The 23078-nt window shown below is 41.4% G+C and overlaps 2 protein-coding genes across 2 annotated transcripts in view; both read right to left on the bottom strand.

Annotated features, from left to right (window-relative positions):
- LOC136424316 (protein FAM167A-like) overlaps positions 1 to 902 on the bottom strand; it is a 43250-nt gene extending 42348 nt beyond the window's left edge. Inside the window, exon 1 of the mRNA XM_066412867.1 lies at positions 863 to 902. The gene's annotated coding sequence lies outside the window, so the exon portion shown is untranslated. The remainder of the gene's footprint in view (positions 1 to 862) is intronic.
- A 4552-nt stretch (positions 903 to 5454) lies between these two features.
- LOC136424065 (protein FAM167A-like) lies at positions 5455 to 22666 on the bottom strand. The gene is made up of 2 exons (XM_066412478.1): positions 22273 to 22666; positions 5455 to 5830 (listed from the first exon to the last, which is right to left on the bottom strand). The coding sequence occupies exons 1-2, from the start codon at positions 22492 to 22494 to the stop codon at positions 5567 to 5569; spliced, it is 486 nt and encodes a 161-aa protein (XP_066268575.1). The 5' UTR covers positions 22495 to 22666; the 3' UTR covers positions 5455 to 5566.
- Between the last annotated feature and the right edge of the window lie 412 nt (positions 22667 to 23078).

Consider the following 23078-nt stretch of genomic DNA (forward strand, 5'->3'; position numbering starts at 1 on the left):
AACTTAAAGTAGGTCTACCTAAAAACAAGTTGCTAAAAGGTGTCTCACAAGCGCTGCTATGAAGGCCTTTGTAGTAGCGGCTACTTCGGGCTACAATTATAGACTAATTATTAGAGTAATTTTTTTCAATGTTACACTGATTAAAGAAAAATGTCCATAGCTATAGGCACAAGGACCGTGTTCCTACCGTTCGACAACACCAAAATACCTCTTAAAGTACGCTTACTATATTACAATCATAAGCATTGCTTATAACGTCTCATATAATTAGTCCCCCGAATCTCGTGAAAATAATCTGAAAGTTGGAAAACATTTGCAATTGAAAGCAAATTTCCCTGTTGTTTATCCTCATAAGAGTGTATAACTTAGAATCTACTAGTAATTTCTTTATCAGACAGTATCGCCCACCTCAATATCGAGACTCTCCCAGTCCCACGGCACTTATACGGTCTAAATATGGTTTAGGGTTTTACCCGTCTAAACGACGATGGAACCCCACGTATCGTCCTTATGAGTGGAGCTCAGCGAGTATGCTTTGGGTCATACGTCAGGTTGAATTCGAATATGCGAGAAAGAGAGAGGGGAGAATATAAGGGAGAGAAAGAGAGCTCTGTTGATAACAGAAGTACATGTACTTTCGTAAGGCCTTCGACAACTATAGATACAAACACAAACAAAGTACACAATTCTTTCAACATATAAACAAGAAGATGGTATGGGTATATCAATACATGGAGTTTAAGTATCATTTACACTACGATTTCTAAGGTCTAAACAATGTATCTATCTAGTTGTAGTGTAAGAATTGTCTATCCGTAAATGTAGAAATATTTTAGAAGTCCGACAAGAAGGAAGAACATACCTGTGCTTGAAGGATGAAACACACCGACAGAACAAAGCCGAAGAAGCCTGAGGATAGAATGTAACAGGTTTGTTATGTCAGCGCGAAGGTCATCTGTGGTCTGGTCTGGTCTGACGGTAACCTTTGACCTGACAGAAGAACTGTTATATCAATCATTTATGATCAAATATGGAACTAAATAGCGGGGGTGAGACAACGTTTGAAGGGAAAATGTTTTTGGGGCTAATGCGTCAGTACATTAAGGGATAACCTTCTAAAGGGATGTGAAAATTTTTAGAATTCAGTATCTGTGGTTTTTACTATACATATTATATCTCTGCAAAATAAACCTTTATCGTAAGATTTATCTAATCATTTTTCTTCCAAAATAACGTGTTATACTTTTTGTATACAAGTCCTGACGTGAAACGTCTTTCCTTTGTGTTTACCCCAACAACACAGTACGTTGGGACGGCCCAGGTATGCGGCAATAACAAAACCCCCTACAGGTAACGAAGGTAGAATGTAGACTATGTCACACCGACAGGCAAAACACATTAACAAACCTTTGTTAAATTTTCTAGATAATCATGATAAGGGACCGTCAGACATCATTAAAATTGTACCTTAGACTAAGTATTTTCATCAGAAAGCTTACTCTCCAAGCAGAGGTTTGGTTCTGGCTGAATTTCGACTTGTTTTAGGCGTTTTGACGTGCATTCTATTTTGTCCCGTTTTCTTTATAACTTTATTATATATGGGTTGGTGACATAAAGAACATGGGACTAAAGGGAAAGCCCGACAAAAACGCCTAAAAACAAGTCAAAACCCAGCCATAGCCAAACCTCTGCTTGGACAGTACAGAAAGCTACGCACCTTAATTTTCAAAATCGTCAGTTTTCAGAAAATAGTCTTATGCACATCTTTTTTTTCATATCCATCCATATTTTACCCACTCTTTCTTTGCACATGACTATTGCTTTTAAAATGAACCAATCTTATCGATTCCATCAGCATATCTAGAGGCAAAATTCGATGCGCTTTGCATAGTTGGCCGACTGTGTGACCCACTTATATGAAACACAACACGGATGTATTGTTAAATAGGAATGCTCTTATATACAATATGTCGTGAGGCAGCTGTAAAAATATTCAAACATAACTGTATAAATAGGCAAAAGAGAGTTTACCTATAACGTTAGAATCATACGAACTGGCTTTAGAGTTTGTACTTTTATGAGTAAAACATGAAGCCCTTTGATACAAACAACACTTATGACAACAGCGAATCGTTTGCTGTCAGGAAAACAAAGGAAGGAATAAATCTCTAAAGTCGTCCAGTCCGTATGTCAATCATTTAGCCCGGCGGCGAGCGATCGAACTGCGTGTCGTGTTGGGTGTAGTTTTCTACAACATTACAGCACAACGGGAAATTAGGTCCCTATTTTTAAATTCCTCACACTGTCTCGTAACGTATTATGCAGATGTCACTTCCATAGTAGATTCTATATTCATAACGCGAGAAATTTTCTTGCCTGACTTTTGCCCTGTATCGTATGATGTTGTTACTGTTTTTCATTCCATTCTCACATCTTGTCAAACTGTTCACCGAAATATATCAACAAGTAATATTCAGTAGCTCTATGTCTAGACGACAACATGCATTAAGATGTATGGACCTATTTCTTACCTGCGTGTACGTGTACGTTCACACCTGAAGGAAGAATACCTATATAGGTACGTACGTACGACAGGTAACGTCTGCACACCTTACGCCGACGGACGTTCAGTCTGCAGTGTTACACGCTTATCTATGTCGTCATCACAAACCCCGCCCCCCGCTTGTTGTTTAGGTTCGCCGTCCTTTTGAATCGTCAGCATTCTTTTCACTTACAAACACTCAAAGGGCCTCGGGGTGCGACATAAGTCGGAATGTACCGGCTGAATACTTTACAGAGTCGATTTAACCCTTCTAAGGCTACGGGTCGGTTAGAAAGCCCAGTTCTTTACGACCCAAACGCACGGAAGGTTAAACCGTTGAGAACGGTATTAGAAGTGCCCAGCTTAATTACAGCTGACGCATCAGAGCACAAGCCAAGCTTAGTGGTACAAAACCGTCCACTACTTTGATCTATTTCTTGATCATTCCCTTTGAAAGTGCACAAAGGCTACAGAGAAAGCCATTCAGCTCCATACAAGACACACCCTCGATTTGGGTTAATCTTCTTTATACGCCGTGTGAAGACTGTTTTCTTTTCACTTGTTCTGTTATTGTAGCGTTAATGTCAGTTTATATAATGTATTTTGTGTAACGTTAATTCAGAATCATACACTACAGTAGCCTGAGTGTCATCCTGAAGGTAGCGCCTGGAACTAAACAGGATGACACAGGCTAACACTACATGTCACCCAAAAAAAAATTATTGAACATTTTAACCGCCAATTTTCACTGTGCCAATTGAAGGATATTTTTCAACTTGTTAAAATGCCATCCCATTTCATCTAGATGACGATTACAAAATGGCTAGTATTTGTTTTCCAACGTCGATTTTGTACTCAATAGAGAAACGTTCTGTATAGACCCTCTCGTGACTACATCTACAAAAAAACAGTCATATCTTATTTGTTGTCCTGAACATATTGATATCTAGCCTGAATTCAATCAAGCCTCATGTGACCGCTCGCCGACCTGTAACCGCCTCACAACCCGCGGGGAGGGGAGACAAATCCCCGGACAGCTGGAGTTTGCGTTATACAGACTAATTGATATCATACCGATAATAAATAGAGAAAAGTAGACAATAGATAAAAGACAAGAGCAGTTCAAATGTACTTCATGTTTTATTCGTATTGGAATGAGGACTCGTACATGACGTCATGGAGATTATGACGTCATCATATACATTGCAGATATGAGGTTGAGACAATGATTTGCATATTTCTATCTCATACATATTGTTCAATATAGTTTACGATTACAGAATTGCGATACATTCATGTGTTGTGGTTTTGTTGTGACGTATCAGAAGTCTATTTCGTGTCACACCAATAGAGCAGTAGTCTCTTCGGCCATTCGACAAAATGTCCTAAACTTTTACAGTTTAAGACTATGCATTTCTTCATTTTAAAAAACGTGCCAAACTATTAGGAAAACGGTGAATTTGGAATGGAAAGTTGTGCGTTTTACGCCATGATTGTTTCTTCGCATTTGAATAAATATGCAGTGAACGAATAGCCAAGAAGCATGCGCGACTGCCCTCATGTGAAAGTACGTATACTATAAGTATAGAAATGATTTTTAACGGCTTGCTGTTTGTAATTTTGGGTTGTTTTCCTGTAGTGAGACAGACTTGTGTGTCGGTTAAGGTTGTTATGTATATGAGTCCGGCATCATAAGTCTCAAAAATACTTACACCAAGTTCCATATCATTATTATCGTATAAAAAAGCAGTTGACCGTCAGAATGCAAATATAGCACTTCAGTTTCTTTTGTAGATATCGAAATGTAAAAGCAAATTCATTAAAGAAGCATTTTGTACACAACTTTCTAAGAAAATGATGTATGAATTTTCATCACAGTGTTTCTCTATTGTGTTCGCTAGGTGGCGTTGTTGTACAGACCGTTTGCCTGACTAGTAACGACATCTAGCGGACCATAGTAGTGATGCAGGTAATGGTACCTTCATTCCTTATTAGCCTTTCACAGACAATTGTCACCGCAAGAGCCCTGTTCCATCGTACATTTTACCAAAATTCCATTCCACTCCACTTTACCAAAATTCCATTTTCATATATTTCAATGGCGTTTATAAAACAAACCTGTCATAATTTGCATGTATGGCTTATTAGTTCCAATGACTCAGAACCGTTTTCAGTTACAGGGCATCAAAAAATCAATAGTTTCACACCAGCCCCAGGTTTTGGCTCCCACACCTTTTTCAAGTCTAGTTATGGCCATTATATCTTGACCTTCGTCACTTTCTGTTTCTAAGTGCAGTACTCTCAACTCTACCTCAAACTCCAGTGATGATATGAATTATGACCATGTGCACTACATATAAAGGAACATGTCTGACCATGCTTCAATCAAATACAGCTTCCACAGCTTAAACTGGTGAAGAAAAATTCAATTTTTTTTTTCATGTCATGATCCTTTATCTGCAATGCGCATGTGTAAACCTGGTTTATGATTTCGTGAAGCATGACGGGATGTGTCCAAAGCTAGGACTAGTCGACAAGTGCAATACATTAATTTACCGCTAGATGGCAATGTTTCACCAGAATATAGCAAAGCAATGCAGTTCGTTTCCTTCTATAACAATACAAATTGCTGTACAAATATTACGTCTACCTCTTGCTCTATGCAGCCCTGTACATCAATATGTCGTATTGATCTGTCAAATAAGACTTAATTATTTTACAATTGCTTGATCATAAAAATCCACACATACACTGTACGCAAAATGTTCTTTGTCCTTCGGCTCTCCTCGTACAAAGAGTTCATTGACAAGTTCGTGAAATTTCGACATCCTTCGGAGATCTTCGGCGGTTGTCGTGCCGTTCAACGACTTGCGTTCGTTTCTATGACTCTACACATTGTTCAGACTTCGACAGTCTTCGTAGTTCTTCGGAAGGCTTCGGGAGCCATCGCGAAGGTACACCGTAGTTCCGTGCAGCTTTTTCCCTGCAGTTCAATGTTTGTCCGCTTGGGTTCCTCGTTGTTTCCTACGACACGGAGAAGCTTCGGTTCACCCTCCGACTCTTCTTTCCGATCGAGACTTTCGTGTATTTCGTCGAACTTCGGTAACACTCGGAATCAGAATGACTGGAATCGGTGTCTACGTCACTGTCGTAGAACAGCTCGTCGTCGTCGTCATCATCATCGTCGTAGAGTGCGCATGCGTCCTGCTCGGCCTTGAGTTCTTGTATCCCGACATGCAACTTCATGAGTTGTTGGATGAGGGCCTGGTCTTGTGATCTCATCTCCAACTGTGGAAACACAGAAAAAAGATTTTCGGTTAGAACTTTGGACATAAATGCTATCAACAAAACGTAAAACAAGCTCCTTCAGCTTATTTCAGAAATGACAACCCAGGCTTTGTACCGTAGAAACGTCTCGAACTTTTGCTGACCGCAGAGTTCGAATCTGCCTCCATGACAGACGGAACAATGCCCCCCTCCCCATGTCCACCTGGTCCATTCAGAGACCGTAACGTCCACAGGCCGATCCCCCGGTCAAATATTGACCAACCCGTGAGTGTTATTACTCCATCTTCCTCCGTGTCTTCGGCATGGCAGGTGTCGACAAACATTCGACAGACGGTCGCCGTTGCCATGGACACGTAAAGTAAACAATAAACAATTCGGTTGGCAGGTAGGTAGACAATTAATCATATTGCACGCCGTGTCATAAGATAAATATACCGGACGGTATTTCCATACCATACCGACGTATCTACGGTGGTAGTTTTACTCTTTGTAGATACTGTTTTCAATTAGTTTATTTCTATTTATCGAGTTGGTCCTTCAACATCTTTTACGACCATCTTATTCACTCCAAAAATCTTAAGTGTCGAGTGAACAGGTGTGTCTTATTGAAATGTTTAAGCAGGTGTCTTTTTTCTGTCACTATATGAGTTTAAGAAGCAACAGGTGACACTTCTCGTTTCTGCTGAGCCAAATGCTTGTCAGGGGATCCCTCCAGCTTAAATCCTTTAAGTAAATGACCAAGGTCGTCAACGACTTAAGACGTTAGCATAGCTGCATCCTGTCAAATCTTAAGACTGGCAGGTGGAGAACTTGGCATTGTTAATCAATGACGTAAGAGAGGTATCAAATTACACACATAATAGTGGTGTCTGCAAAATTCCTCGTTTCCAGAAAGGCCTTCTGTTTATGGGCAAGAAAGTCCATAGAAATCTATTGTAGGTTCTTAAAGTGGTGCGTTAATGGTGATTAAGACTTGAGAACTTTACACCTGTGTTTTGCAAACTGATAAGAACCGGTAATGCCAAGGTCTTCTGTGTTTGTGTGTCTTAAGTCGTACGTGACTTTAAGAAAAGCAAACAGCTTCACGACGACAAACTGGAAACAGGTCTAACCGATGCGTCTTCCCTGGTCGTCCCACGTACTTGTCAATCAAGTTGAAACATCCGGGACCTTGGGGGTAACCCGGGCAAAAACAGGTTTATAGAAGCGCAACCTTTTTGCTACATTTGGAAGAAATATGTCCTATTTTGGGAGCTTAGCTTCGTCTTTCATTTACTTAAGATCGGATAGGGAAGATACTTTACTATTTATGTCTTCAAGTCGGTGTGTGGGATCTTCTTAAGTGCTCAATGATTTCTACCACCTGTGTAGATGGAGCTCTTCCCGCTCTTTTGCAAAACTGTAAGACCCATGACTCAGAAAGGAAAAGCGTGAATGCATCTCTGCCGGATATTGCCTACAAAACACGTTTGAAGAAAATGTGTTTCAAACACATCTTTTTCTGAGTCAGGTACACAGGATAGACGTGAAATAGAGTTGTGTTTCGCATTTGCTGTAAAAGTATAAGGAGGGTCAATGACCCACTAAAACCACTGTGCACCCACAGTAAGATGAAGTAGGCTTGTTCAGATCACTCAACAGCCTTCCGAGCTCCTTTCTTAATTGGTTGTCTTCAACTGGAACGCTTAAATAGTTTTTTCCGGACGTCAACGTGAAACACACTGATGTTTGACGGGCAAGCTAAAATGCCAAGGACATTCGTAAGCACTGGAGCGGTCAGCGGCCCAGGAAAGGCAAATACAATTAACTTTGTCCACTTTCCTAAACTACTTAGCTTCACACTTAATCACCGTTTGTTTGCATGTATGGTTTCCTTCCGATATTTCTCTATTACAGCTTTTAATGATAGAGTTAGTGTATACCTTTTCCCGCTTCTTGATTTTGAGGTTTCTGCTGTTTTCATTCAATGAGAACGTACGGTACGATTTCAAACGCACCTCCCAATGAGAGAAATTGCACATTTTTGCACTGGAAATACTTTTAAAAGACAGTTTTAACAGCGAACACTGAAAGCTACTAAGACAAGTTACTGGTCTGTTGTTTTTTTCGAATGAATCACGAATTGTTGTCGTTATGTTTTCTTGTTTGAAACGTTAGGTGTGGTCTCAGTCCCCATATGTGTGGGAACCTGCATCAAACAATACGGGTCTGACCGGCAGACTTTAGCCGTTTTCCGCCAACCTTCTCCCCTTGATGTCTAAACACAATTACAACAGAAGTGACCACTGTCGAGGCGCCCAAGGCCCGGTAACCCTAGCCTCGCCCGATGATTGTCCGGTGAACTCTGATACCGTCATGTTTATTTTCACTTGAGCTGTTAATTTTCTGTACAAATGGAGATGTTTTTGGAACATTGGTGGCATTGGCAAGACGATAGTGTTTTTCAGCGCGACCGTTTATCATACGGTGTTTGGTAATAAGCTAACTTAACTGACACAAAATTGTTGTTGAAGACCTGATGTTTTTCTGTGAAAAAATACAATCCATGTAGCCTACGACGTTAAGGTGTACCAGTAAAGTTTCGTCGGTAAAAGGGAAAAACATACACTGTAGGCGTTGTGTGAATGCTTAAGCGCTTATTATTATTAAGCTTGTTATATGCTGTACCATTGACAGTTCGGACTCTATAACTGAAATACGCATGGGTGGTAGCATTTTTTTCTAAAATATGAGGGTTATAACTTCAGCTGTTGGTCAGCGTAAACAAAGCTAGCGATTCGCAAGCAATGTTATCTATCAGAGCGCAGATACGCAAACTGGGTTATCAATCTTAATACAGGAAACTCTGCGGAAATCCAAATAAGTGATTTCAATCAAGCTGTATTTCTACATACTAAGCATATAACCTTACAGGATATGACGATGATGAACGTGTGATTTTTCTGATAGAAAATCTGCGGATGTTTCCCAAAGGAAATAGTTGTAAAGAAAACAAATTTAACTTTGAATCTTGCATTCAAATTAACACGTATAAAACGAACGCCTTTGATCCAAAGAATGATACGTAACCGAAGTCACAAGTAAACGTTGTCATCGATAAAGAATTTCATCAATATTTACATGTCGGTAATCGGTCGACGTATCGATGTCGTGGCATTTTACGACAGTTTGTCGTGTTACGTTAGGGTGGTTGCTACCTGTTGAACAAAGGTTATGGACCACACCGTGCGTTCAATTCATAAGCCGGCTACGTTCACAACGCTTCCGCAAACTTGACCCAAATGCAAAAGTGGGCTGGAGTTTCAGCTAAACAGACCGTCTATTGGCACTTATATTGTCTAAACAAAGACACACACCAAGATGCGAGTGTTAACAAGAAGAGAGGACGGTTAGAAGTGTTCCAAACCTCACACCTTGCAAAAACTCAACAAAGGGGGCACGCTCTTCACAGAGATATGTCTGTGTATATGGAAACATATGAGGACAACAAACATATGGAATCTATACCAGATGCAACGGACCGAAGATACCCGATAGAACAGTGAAATGTGTGTATGTAATAACAAATGCAGACAGCAAAAGTGTGGAATCTATACTCGGTACAAAGGACCGAAGATGACCAAAATAGATCAAAGGTAGCGGGAAGACATGCGAGGAAAATGACCTCAATCTTCATTACCACCACAGAAGCATTTTGGCTTTCGGCTTTCGAATTGCTAGATGGAATGTTCAACTCAACATTTAGAAGCAGTTAGTATGGTGCGCGCCTGTGTAAGATAGGAATGTTATCCACAGCATACCCCTTAAGCAGTCGAAAGGGCGAAGACAAATAAGGTCCTTCAAAACACGTCTAAGACGTAAACAAACCGTCTCCTTGACACAAGTTTGGATCAGACAAGAATCTTGTAGTTTATCTTTCGCGTTAACCACTCCTCACGCGATCTGGAGATACATATAGCAGCGTCGCATACACGCGAAACGCGTTCGAATGATTCAGGGAAGCCCGGGCAATAAAAGTTCAACGCCCGTGCAATACCGTAAGGAACAGACTGGTAAGGAACACCCGTATCGAACGTTATCCCGGCCCAGGTATGACATAAAGTAGAGTACAAGTTCACAGGATAACGGTTTGCTTACTGTGCATTTCTATTGTATGATCCTGCCATAGTTACACTGATAAAGTTCGCTAAATACATACGATACTTTGTACCTTAGTAGTCTATCATTGTCATTGACATTGCTGTAATTATGTAACACAAATGTAGCTACACCGATACACCTGGCTAGAAATAACACTTTGTACCTTACCAGTCTATCATTAATGTGTTGGTGTTATAGTTACACCGATAAAAACAGGCTAAATACACACACTTTGTACCTTTAAACATATCCTTGACATTACAAGCCACCACCAACATGTAATCACTACCTGAAGATACCAGTGTGTACATCCCAATTTAAACCCCCATATTTTAACAGCTTTGGCTTCTGTTACCCTGTGTGTTTGCATCGTTCACGGTAAAGCAACCACTGAATAGGTAAGCTCCAACTGCCAATACGCAGTCATTATCTCTTTAAAAGATTTGAGTAACAACCTTCTTGCACGCACAAACTTCAATGCAAGGAAGGAAGGACTTTTATAGTTGAAAATCCTCCATTGCTTGAATCAAACCAGTGTGGGATTCGTAGTGTCTTTATATCTGGTGAAGTGCGTGATGTTGCAAATCCTTGTGTATAAACAACAACTGATAAAGGCAAGAGGTGGTGACTTTTCTCTATCGGGTTTAAGAATCAGGTAACTTCTTGGAAAACGTCTTCAGCAATTTTCTTTTTAAAAGCCCAGACAGATTGTGCTCTCCTGAGACCAGACAATTCTATAGCTTCTGATTGACACTCTGTATGACGTGAGTGCAGCCCTGCCATACGCCACACCAATCTTTTCCCGCCAATTTCATCTCCCCTTCAGATTTCACGCTTGACCTAACTATAAAAGAAAAACAGAAGCTATGACATTACCGAGCTGCTAGTTTCTCACGGGTGATACCTGTACTCTGTCATAACAATATTGTCCTTAAGCTTTCTACCATTACTGAGCCACTCTAACGTTTGGACACCAACACGGCTCATGACGTCACTATCAGACGACTTAAACGCGTGGGAACTTGTTGGGAAGGTTGGGAAGAGTATACTATGATAGGATTCGTAACATCTGTCTCAACACAGAGAGATGTGTGATTGGGGTACCGTTTTTCTGTCGTTTTAGCTTCAGCAAGAGAGAATCATACCGGATATTGTAGATCTTATAGTGTTCGTAAACAAACGTTCGTTGAAAGAAACAGAATGGGAACTTTGTTCTGGCAATGGGAGAGAGTACGTCATACCCTCGTGGCGTTACCACGCAATTAAGCCCTTCTGGTCATGAGGAATCATGATGAATAAATATAAGAAGTGTTTTTCATTCCGTTGGGTTTCTCAGAGTGTGAAGTTCCCTTTGTGGTTGTTTTTACCACCTAAATGTTCCCGCGTAGAGCGTACACGAAAACGTGCCCTACCTTCGTAATGAACATTTTCCCACTTACTCATCGACCAGGTAGTAAGTCAACTTCTATGATTTGCTATCAAATACTATCGTACCGTTTTAGTACGTCAATACCATTGTATAGGCGTGACCAAAAACATCCTAGATTTATTTTTTCTTTCTCTTCTCCAAGATTTTTTAGCACACCTTTCCTCCGCCTACTTGCAGAATGACTCAATGTTTTTCGTCCGCCAACACCTTGGATAGAGGCTAAGCCAGGCGTGACTTCAACAGCCACAGCCGGGTAGCTGCCAAGAGGGGCCTTTGTTTCTTTTTGACAGGCTTAATGGTGCCGATAGTGCTGTTGTGACTTGTTCCAACCCACCTGCATGGGCAGGCGTCACAGTTTTCATTCGGCGGGCTTCAGTCTGAATAGCCGTGAACTTGGGGCAGATGGTTAAGAGGGTTTTTCCGCACTTCAATATCGTGAAAAGTGGATTACTTAGTACTTGTTTGTAAGATAAAGATTGTCGTATGCATGAGTCAGATGTAAAAGTATATGTGATAGTGAAAAAGCAGTGAATTTGGAAAGACAATAATGAATAAAATGTAGAGTTGCGAAAAGCCCAGACTCGTTGTCAGTATCAATGCGTATTGCATAGTGATCACGTGAGCATCAGCATTTGACAGTTGTGGTTTGAAACATTTTGAATTGCAAATCGGACGGCTAAAGTGCATCTAATTTTGCTCATGTAGACTCACTTCAAGTTCTACAAGTAGCGGAATGATACAGACATTTCCCGACCGCTGTACGGTTGCGAGGGCTTGCACTTTGGTTTGAATCGAGGCGTGGAGGGCTTTGTTAAACCACGTCAAGAGTTAATTTCGCACGTCTCTTAGAGCTACAGACTGTCAGAGACTTGTTGGGTTAGGTTGAAAAGATGTTTTAGCTTCTATTGAAATGTGGAGAGTGGCGTTACGCCGAGAGACGAGAGAGGACCAAAAACATGTTGATTTCCAGTCAGAATCCTCTTCACTTAATAGAATACGCTCTTAAAAGGGCTTACCAGGTGTAAACACCGTGAAATGTGTTCACAGATAACTTTTTTACACTTTCAAATGCAGCCCGAGCGCTGATTCGAGAAAACTTCAAATCACTAATATAGCTCATATAATGAATAAATAAATAAAACAAAAACCTTTACGTTTCAATTGCGTAACATCACTTCCGAAAGCATCTTTTAATTACTTTCTAAAGCACATTTAATAACCGTTCAGTCCTTATGCCGTTCCCTTAACAAATTTGCCCCCTATGTCAGCTCAAATAAATGTGACATCATCAAATAACATAATCAAACGAAGGTGTGCAGGGGTCACTGTCCGAGACTGAAGGAACATCAAATATTTTGGATTAAAAATACATTTTGCGTGTTTGTAAGGCAAACGTCGGCGCTTCTTAAGTCGAATTAAGAAACAGCAAAGATTGTGTACGGAAGAATGCGTCTTTAGAATGTCAATAAAAGCGATTTCCGATAAAATTACTTTAGAATGGTTTGAAGAACAAATAAGACGAAGGGGCGAAGGTCTGGTGTAATGCCAATAGTAAGCTTAGCGCATGATTCGTCATCCAAACGATTCGCATATTACAGTAGTCAACTTTGTACCAGTTTCCATAGTTACGCCACGAATTTAAGTCACGCTTTCTTTATAATCTAAGACGAGTAATAAATGGAGAGAACAAAAGCCAATTCTATATCTTAAGAACTTGACAGCGGTTTCCTTTGGTCCGTACGTCAGAACGGTTTTTCAAAAGGTGTTCTCGGATGAAATGTATGTTGAACGTGATGGGTGAAAACGACCTTCATCTGACCGTCCGAACGACCTGTCTAGATTACAATAACTACACACAAACTTTACTTCAGACGACTTCAACAGCATTTATATACAAACTTTTACGGATTTGCTATGAAATATGCCAACTAGGTACGGCTATTAGCTACATTCATTTAGCTGGGAATAAGCATTCCAAGTTAAGGCAAAAAATGGGCATTTTCAGACAAATGTTACCATAAAACTGGATCATTATAATACAGCAACCGCGAATATCCAAGCAAAGTTGAACACGAAACTGTATAAAATATGTTCATGTTATTTTTGAAACCTGAAAATCATTACTTTTGGGGCCAAGTCCATTCTTAAGTGTAAGTGTATGTGTACCTATCGAACCCATTAGAGTATCGGATGTCTACAGTCGGCTGGGTCGATGGGAACCGTTAGCTTTACCGCGGAGATTAACGCTAACCCCCCCGCTCAGTTCCGCTAGCCTTCCGCAGTATCCTGGTTTTTGTACCGGTACGAGATCGATTCCTGGTACAGCGCAAGGTTTTTGGAGCACAGAAATATAGAATTGATGCACGTATTCTATTCATATATATACATGTATATCTATGACCGTATGACCGTATCACTATCTAGTCAATAGTCCATTTTCCATAACGTAAGTTACAACAGAAATGTGCAATTTACTAAGTATACTAGCAAGCAAATGGGTGCTGCTCTCAGCTGTAGAGTAGTATATGATTTTATTGATCTTAGTTCATTTTTGTTAGTATTTTTCTTGTTCCCGTATCAGATGTGGGCACAGGTATTGTTTATGTCTAATGCTAGAAACATGTACTACGACATGGTGTATAAACAAACCATACATGTAAAATCTATGTCTTTCTGACAGACTTTGTACTATCATGACTCCAGATATAGGTCAATTGCTGCGTATCATAAGCAGCACTTATCTAAGAGGGGATTAAAAAGATCATCTCCAAATCCGCGGTTTTAGTTTGATAAAGTCTGCCTTCTCTTATCATAATCCAGGAGCGCGGAGCCTCAAACAACTTTGTCTGTGATGTCACGAAATGATAACTATCAACATCTGCTTAACATGTGTAGCAAAGTGGACCGTTAACTTCTCAAACTCTCCAGTATGGTTGAAGCACGGGTACGTCGGCAAGCAGAGGGAAAAGCATTAAAAGGACCAAAAGAACAAAGATCGTTACGGCTTACTAAAATAGAAGTGTAAGTGGGCGGTTTTCCATTCATCTAAAACACGCAATGGTACAAAAATTCCCACTGCGTGCCTTACCACAAAAACATATAACCTTTTAAAAATGTTTTCCTTCCTCTTTCGAAGACCCGCCATTGTTTCAAATGTCGTAAGACCCTTCCTTACACACGATACCTAATTCTGGTCCCTCTTACGTTACCATGGCGACGTGGAAAACACGTTTAATCACGAAACAAGTGCGTGCCGCGTGGGACGAGATTCTGACTCAGATGGAAAGAAAAGAGCCGGAATGCGGCTAGTTCAATCAGTCGTCATGGCGACGAAACGAAATTCTGACCAAGTATTTCAGCTACGTCCTCTCAAGCTGATTCAACATTCAACAAAAGCAGGCTTCCACAACTATAAAACGATCGAACTGGTTAAAACACTAGATCGAAACTTTATCATGGTGTATCGTTTTGATATGGTATTTCATTACACCTGTTTACTTAGGTTTTAGACCAGATTGTTCCAGTTTTTTTTCGGGACGTTTTACATGGAAACCTCTCTTGAGTGGACTGTGCAAACTGTAATACGAGACCCAACACGTGAGAAGAGTAAGACAAACGAAGAGATTCCTTCGCAAACACAGAAGGGCCCGTTTGAGTGTCTCCTAATCCTCAACTTTGTCTCGCCACTTCTGTCACCAAGCTCCCTCCTCACACCCGAAATAAGACGGTCTTCATTCAATCAGTTCCCATGGCAACGGGCCAAATATACCAAGACAAGTTTGATAAGTGTTTGGTCTGTCTGTGGTTCGGGGAATTCACGACTTAAATCGAGCGGCGACCCACAAAGGGAATCAGAGATAGGCTCCTTCTAACAGACTAAGGAGAAACGTTTAGCGGTGTTATCCACCTTTTCTTCCAGTAGCTGAGTCACTTGTGCAAGCAGACACCGCGAGGCTAGTGGGATACGGTCGTTGGGGATGAAAAGGGTTTGAGCTTAGATTTGGTAGAACAAACGTTACGAATACCGGTGTCAAAATGCTCAAAGGGGTCGGCAACAAAGTGGGATTTTCAATTTTCCATCTCGTAACAATTCGTCGCGGTCCATCCCTAAGTGTAATCCAGCGCCAGTAGGTCTAGTAGAGTCCCTAAGCAAGCTAATTTTCTCAGTCTCACACACGTCCTGACCACGGGGCATTACATGGGCTTTTACCCGCTTTGTGAGGGTGATCATGGCCCGCCGAGGGGTCCCTTTTAATACTACTCTAAGGGGGGTCGGTCTACAAATTGGCGGAACTTTTTTTGTCTTCTGATACCGGTACCCCCTTCCGTATATCAATCAATCGTAGTCTCTACCATGCTTATTTGCTTGTTCAAAAAAATGATACTTTCGCCAAATGAGAAGGACAGTTTGTCAGAGGAGTAAGACAGTGGAGGATTTCTAGTATGTTTACTCAAGGACATTGTATAGGATCTTAACTGTGTTACCTGTATGCGTATGTTATTGCCTGTACTTTGTGCCACATAAGAACAATTAAGGCTTTGATCGTGATTATTCGGCGTGTTTTGAATTGCGGACTAATTTCCGTTTGTCTCGTTATCGCATAGTTGTGCCTGCCTGATTACCGCTTGTTTGTGGTGTGCGATTCGCGTGCTTGCTTCTGTCTCGGGGACATATACAGGAGGGGATTGGAAATTCCCCAGTCTCATTCCATTAGTGTGTTTGTTTTTCTTTTCAGTGGCGCTTTGGGAATTCTCCATTGTCTTGCTCAAAGAGTGGCCATCATGGAAACCTTTTACTAGATCAAGGAGTGTCTATAAATGTACTAGTATTTTGGACCTCTTTATCGAATATTGAATGACAAAATCAAACGAGTACGTAATAATGTTTGATATAAATCTAAAGGGGATGTTACAATAAGGCATTTCGTTTTAACGCCAAAAACCAAGGATCGATAATATCTTGCAAAAACAGTTTCTGAAACTTTAACAGTTTGTAGCACTTTGCTACCTAACCTCGAACCTTTCTCGAACAGAACAATAGAGCATTGTTCTTTTTATCTACACCTCTCTATTCTTGTTTCTTTTGTCCGTTGATCATCTATAATCATCCCATCCGGTCACACCTTTTTACCTGGTGTCATCTGAGATCTTTTTCTTCGTACAACAAAAACGTCCCCTCCCTTTCTCCACCCTGTAGATCTTATCTGACTTCCTGTGTTGTATTCTTGTAATTGAAATGATTTTCCACATCTAAACGATACGATTTACATAATTGTTTTTCTTCACAAAAGCCCCCTTGTGGCTTCTATGTAATGTTAGATATTTCGCAAGAATTTCATCGTCTGCGATTTTAACAAGATAACACAAACATGATAAGAACACGATAAGATTATCGTACTTCTAAGGCAGTTATCACTTTTGCCGACAAGGTTTATCAAGAAAGACCACAATATTTTATTCCGTCTTCCTGTCTTTTATAAGGGTCTAGCCAGATGTTCTAGCATGATCGGAAGTAAAGTGCTCGCAACGGACCGGAAAGATATTGCGAATTTTGGCAAACATGTAGAATATATTTGAGAACAATCCTACCAATGCACAACAGAGATTGTCGGCGCATTTTTCGACCATGCCGAATTTGTGATTCAAGAAAAATCGTGCGGTTTGTTGCTGTGTGTGCAAAAAGTCGTCTGTTTACTGTCACTTGGTTGCTGACAACTTCGGACAAGACAGGTCAAATTTACCGTCGCTGCTTCCTTCCTTCCTGTAGACTTAATTCTGTTGACAGGTGACATTGGAGAAGCCACAGAGGCCTGAGGATATAGGCCAAAGTTTGTGAACTGTTTTTACGATCAGAACTGGAGTATGTGACCTTTATACGACGCCACAAAAGTACAGAGATGTTCGAAAGGTCAATTTTGAGATGTTTGTTTTGTTGTTCAATTTTTGTTTTCAAAATGCAACAACGTGTAGAAGATACACTGCAGAAAGTTCAGCATCAGTTCCAAATTTTGTCTGAAGCCAAAAAAATAATAAATGCTTGAAAACTTTAAGATTTGACGTTATATTAACTTCTGACAATATTCAATTATCGCAATAAGTATCCCAACATTACAGCTTACTACATATAGTACTAGAATCAAACTTTATTACCTTTAACAGTTTGGCATTATCAAGGAGGGCTTGGAAAAACTTCTTTGCAATAGAAATGGCTGCTACATATAAACTGAGCGACATAGACGCCTCCAGTTCAAATAGATCACATATGTCTAGGATATTGGTCTGGGGTGCATACGCGCTCGGAATGTGTTGTCAGCAACAAGTTAAGGAGTTGATTCAACACGTTCCGCTCGTGCGAGAGGGAGAAATGTCCACTGCTGTCTGCACGTCAAGTCCAGCTGTGTCTACGGTAGGATGAGGGGGGAGGGGGGCAAGGTCGAGCAAGGTCACAAAGGTGAAAATGGAACCAAACACTTAATCGCTCGTTACTATAACACTCTTGCATAATGTTATGGCTTGGATCTTAACATACGTTCTTGTTATTATCTTCAGATTCTTTCCATAGTTTTTGGTGCCAAGGAAAACGTCAAATGGGCAAAAATTTGAAACAGCAAGAGAGCGATCGCACGGAATTCACACTTTTCTCAGAGAAGTGTTTTCGAGTGTCCTTTACGAAAGATCGATTGTAGCCAGCGCCACTCCAGTTAGCATTAGTGACGTGTTTTGCCTAAAGTCGTTATCGATTGAAAGACCTTGAACAAAGTCAAAACTGGGAGGGGGTGCTCTTCTAGAACTCTCCCAACCAAGAATATACTTCAAATCTGTTAACTCGATAGCAAATCGACACTCTAAACCGTGTTTTAATGCATATGTTATTCACTTCATTGGCAATTGTAATGCGTCGATCTGACTCTATCAACCAACACTGCTTGCAACTGTAAAATCTGATTCGAAAACTCATCTGATGAGATATTGTGGAGCCGGTGACCATCACATGACTGTCAGTGTCATCATCTTAAAAGAAAACAAGGCATTCCTTGAACTTAAGACTCCATAAATCTAAATTCCTTTTCTTCTCGAAACCTGACCAAATCCCGACATGTATTTACCGCATAACTGAAGATAGCGGCCGGAGTTGTTGTGACGCCGGTGCAGACCAGACGACGGGAGACGTTAACTCAAGTCAACACCATAAGTACGGTCCGCATGTTTCACTGGCGCCACTCACAGACTCAGGACTTCATCAAGCTAAAGAAGGGCTTCTTGAATATCACATATACTACATGTTGCAAATACTTGTGAATACGTTACTGGGGATATCTAATTGCAGCAAATCGTCAGACACTAAAAGCATTTATGAAATGAAAAACAATATAATTACGGACTTCGTTCGCTTTGTTTCCTTCACCCTTTTCGACCTTTAAAAGTGTGCGTTGCATAACAATAGAACAAACGTAGCTTTAGTATATATGCATGTGTATTGGTGATGTACTATCTTTTCCATGCTTAATTTACCATCTGTTCTTGTAACGTCAACGTGCGACAAAGACCTTTGTGGGCCCAATTTTCTTTTCCCACACAAAGCACGGCAAAATGTCAGACGGACAAAGCGGGAGAGACAGTAGCGAGACGACTGGGTTCTCTATGGTGAATTGGGCCAGCTATATTAGGCGTCATGACGTCATACATGGCCTCTAGGCTAGAGACCGCCAGAGTCGAGAATGAACAACACGGCCACCACGTTAGAACACAGGATTGTGGGGTCTGTTGTTGTCCGCAAAGACATGGCATTAGGTGGTGCACAGTACAAAAACGTACGGGTGATATCAGCATTTTTTCTCGGAAGGGGGTAGGCACGTATTAAGAGGGGTTATTGCAAAATGAAAGACCTCCGTGTCTTGCCACGAAAAACTGTTGCCCTTACCCCTCCGTTCACATGTAATGATACAAAAAATCTATTGCACAACAGTTGTATAAGATACAACGTATAGCAACTTCTATTTCTTCACAACAATTCTAGGAAACTAATATAAACTACTGTACATGTACAAGAGACTACTGTAGTATTGGATCAGAGTACAGTCTTTGGTACGAATTCTAATAATGAGACTGTTTCTTATATACTGTATGTACGTACTACCATCTATAGTTACAATACAAATAGATGCCTGTGCCCAGGTTAATCTCTCTCGGCAACTCCATGTTGTTTGTGCAAACTGCGGACCTGAATCAGCTTATGTAGGACCAGAAGGGACAAACTCCACTTCCCCGCGCACCTGCGTCGCGCAGCTCTCACCGGAGCGACGGCACGTACGTCACAACACACCTGTACCGGGCGTTACCAGGCGAAAGTCTAGGGGGTTAGATAATATAGTTTATATTCATGTTGTAAGCACTTTAGATGGTAGCCTGGAAATTAGACATTGGGTCAATTTGGGGGATCATGCATTGCAAGTCTGTTTGCCCCAACCAGCCACTGTTGTATTCTTACGTTTTACACTTGTGTGTTTGCGCGCGCGTGTGTGTATGTGTGAGATAGATAGATAGATAGATAGATAGATAGATAGATAGATAGATGGAAGGGAATGACAGAGACATACATTAAACAAGATATAGATATCATTTCTTTGCGAAGCGTTACGACTGAGAACAAAAACCATCAAAGGTCTTCATCACTTAAGTCTTTGCCTGTTATCACAGGGGGTCTTTACACGCTTAAATGTCACATTAATTATCTGAATAGACCCATTGTTGAGACGATGTTTGTACGCTTTCACCGAGCCAACAGCTGATCCGAACCAGTTCTTCAACGTTATCAAACCCAGAGGTGATGTAATGCTTTCTTTATAGTTCACTTGATAAATACGGATTCGATGACCTCAAATTAATGGTTGCACTAGACAAGACAACAATAGTATTATCGTCCAAGACCAGGCGTATGGGGGAGGGGACCGGACCTATGGATGAGTCCGCTCTAAAATTTAGTTTGATAGACTAAACAACACATACAGCTCTAGCCGGCTCACAATTACAGCTATTCCATCCCCTCTGTGTACAATACGCAGGGTGCATACGACACATGAATGAAATTTGCATTTAATCTTAGTCAGGGCAACTCGTGATATTACTTGGACATCATGTTTTGCTTTTAGTTTTCACTGATTCCTTATCTCAGTATAGTAGTGTAGTACACTCACAATGCCTGTGTGTCGGTCTTCGTAATGTAATAATATAGGACCCAGAGCATCATATATGATTTAGATCTTACCCACAGACATCCTTTTATGTTCGGGTACAAAGCATGCAACAAGTGCTATTTTTGTCGATCTATCTAGACTATGGTGAATGAAAAACATCAAAGTGTTTTATTTTCTTTCGAAGGCTACAATTATTGTCTAGATCTGTTGAAAACAGTTCTATTTTTGTCGATCTGTCTGCACTATGAATGAAAAACATCACATGTTTTTTCCGAAGGTTATAATTATCGTCTGTTGAAGACAATTCGCACCTGCGTCTCTGTAGGTGGGTTAGTTTGCCCGAAGGTTTCGGCCTCGGCAAGCAGGTGTTTATATGAAGCCATACGAGACCATTGCGGAAATGCCTCATTTTAGAGACCAGTTGCTTTCAGTCTGGTCCATGAGTGCTACAAGATATATCCAACTTATTGATTTCAAAAGGGAAAAACTGACTCGCTGGCAGTTCATATATCTATAGCTTGAATGTTTCGGGGATTATTTTGTAGAACAGTATAGTGTATGGTCGCCTTATATGTACTGGAACAACGTGGAAGCCGCGTGATCACGGCGCGCGCCGCTCGACTTGGTTCCACAGACGAGGTCGACTCACAAAAACAGCGCGGGGGCTTAAATTCATGCCAAGAGAGCGCAATTCCTAATGTAGACACGAGTGGCACTGTGAAGCTTTCACAAGGGCACGCACGGCCGCTAACTTCAAACGCCGGGCTCTCAGAGCTGGTAGAATATAAAGAGGGTTTGTTGAGCTAATGATCTCAAACCTTCTGTAGCGCACACAACGCCTACGGCCAACCCATTCTCTAGCCGTCCACACTGCTTGTGTGGTTTCCTATTGACAAAGGACTGGACTTCCTGGCTTCAACAAAACCCGACCTGCTTGTGCATATATTTACCGGCAATATATAGTGACCAGGCATGTTCTGGCTTCTCTACAATTGCGTCGTTGTACGAAATGACCAGGCGTGTTTTCAGGCGTGTTTTCAGTCGGGGTAAACGTACTGGACACAAAGAGCACTGAGTGGTCGACCTCGGAGAAATTCCTCCATGCGACCCCATAAGTCATTCAGAGAAAGCCGTGGCCATAATGTGTTTTTAAGCCGGTGTGCGTTACCTTGATGGAGACATTGTTTCGAGGAGCTTCAATGACTGCCCGGTCTGTAATGTGTTTTTGAAGGGGTCTAGTTTCCCTAGCTAAGTGAAACGGCGAGGATAGCGTTTCCCTGTCATTGACGGTGGCAGACTCGTTCACACGGGAACTTGGGATATAATATTCAACAACACACCGGTACATCGGATTCAAGGCTAGAATCACGGAAAACAAACATGATTTCGCTGAGATCGTTTATCGTAATAGCAGGGTCTGCCGCAGGCTTCAAGTTGAACGAGGCTAAAATGGCAACGAAAGCAAAGTACACCCGGGGCAATCACAAGACACGTATTTTATTTTTTCCCTTTAATTTCACCGACTAAGAAGTCAGGTAAGGCAAGGGAATTGAAATAAAAGACATTACACAACCCATTCTAGGTTAGCTAGTGCACATGTATGCTATCAAGTCTAACATGATTGACAATTTATTTTACAATTCAGTCTATGTACTGAAAAAGAAAAAAGATTCTCTTACCAGTTCTTTTCTTAGCCAGGCCAGAGCGCTCTCGATGCCCCCTTTCCTGTCCTGCATGCTTGTCTCGGTGGGACCGACCCCGTTGACGCAGGGAACGGGCTTCTCTTCCTCGGGCTCCGGGAGCCACGGCCGCCGCACCGCCGTCAGGGCCTCCGGCGAGCTGTCGCTGAAACTCGGCGGCCTCGAGCTGAACTCTTCCAATCTTCGTGTGATGACCTCCATTTTTTCTGTATACAAACTTGTGGCTGCTCTGTAAAATTCGAGAAAATTTCCTCTGAGGAATTGGCTAGAGTTGGACGAAAGAGTCCTTGTCGGTACTGCTAGCTCAGAAAGTACACTGACTCGCAAAACAGTCGTCTGTTGCTCGTGTGTGGCGAAGTGAATAACTATACAACACAGCGTCGCGAGCGGCGTATTTATACCGGCCCGTTTTGCGGCAAGAGTCATATTACGACAGGATGACGTATCGCGTTCCGCGGAGTCCTGTCATTGGTCGCCATGTTTGGCCTAGGTGTTGGTGGGACAAAGTTTGAATACAGGGAAGGGCGCGGAGCAGTCAATAGTTCGCCGAAAGATATGAGGTCATCACTCCGAAAAGAAAAACAGGCCTTGTCAGGTAACATAGACATACGGGGCAACAAATAAAGACGTACGGTCGTTACAACAAGTGTCAAACAATGACATTGATAGAACAGGTCACCAACAGCGTGGCACAAATATTGTGCACCACTCCTTTTACGCGTACTTTGGATAGGAGGTTACGTCAGTGGCACAAGGTGTTGCAATGATGAGGCATACGGTCGTTA

The sequence above is a fragment of the Branchiostoma lanceolatum genome, chromosome 18 (assembly GCF_035083965.1).
Source record: "Branchiostoma lanceolatum isolate klBraLanc5 chromosome 18, klBraLanc5.hap2, whole genome shotgun sequence".
Classification (NCBI taxonomy): Eukaryota; Metazoa; Chordata; class Leptocardii; order Amphioxiformes; family Branchiostomatidae; genus Branchiostoma; species Branchiostoma lanceolatum.

Coding starts and splice junctions, on each gene's coding strand:
- LOC136424065 (XM_066412478.1), bottom strand. CDS start 22,494: ATGGAGGTCATCACACGAAGATTGGAAGAGTTCAGCTCGAGGCCGCCG. Junction 5,831..22,272: donor CCTGGCTAAGAAAAGAACTG/GTAAGAGAATCT, acceptor GTGTTTCCACAG/TTGGAGATGAGATCACAAGA.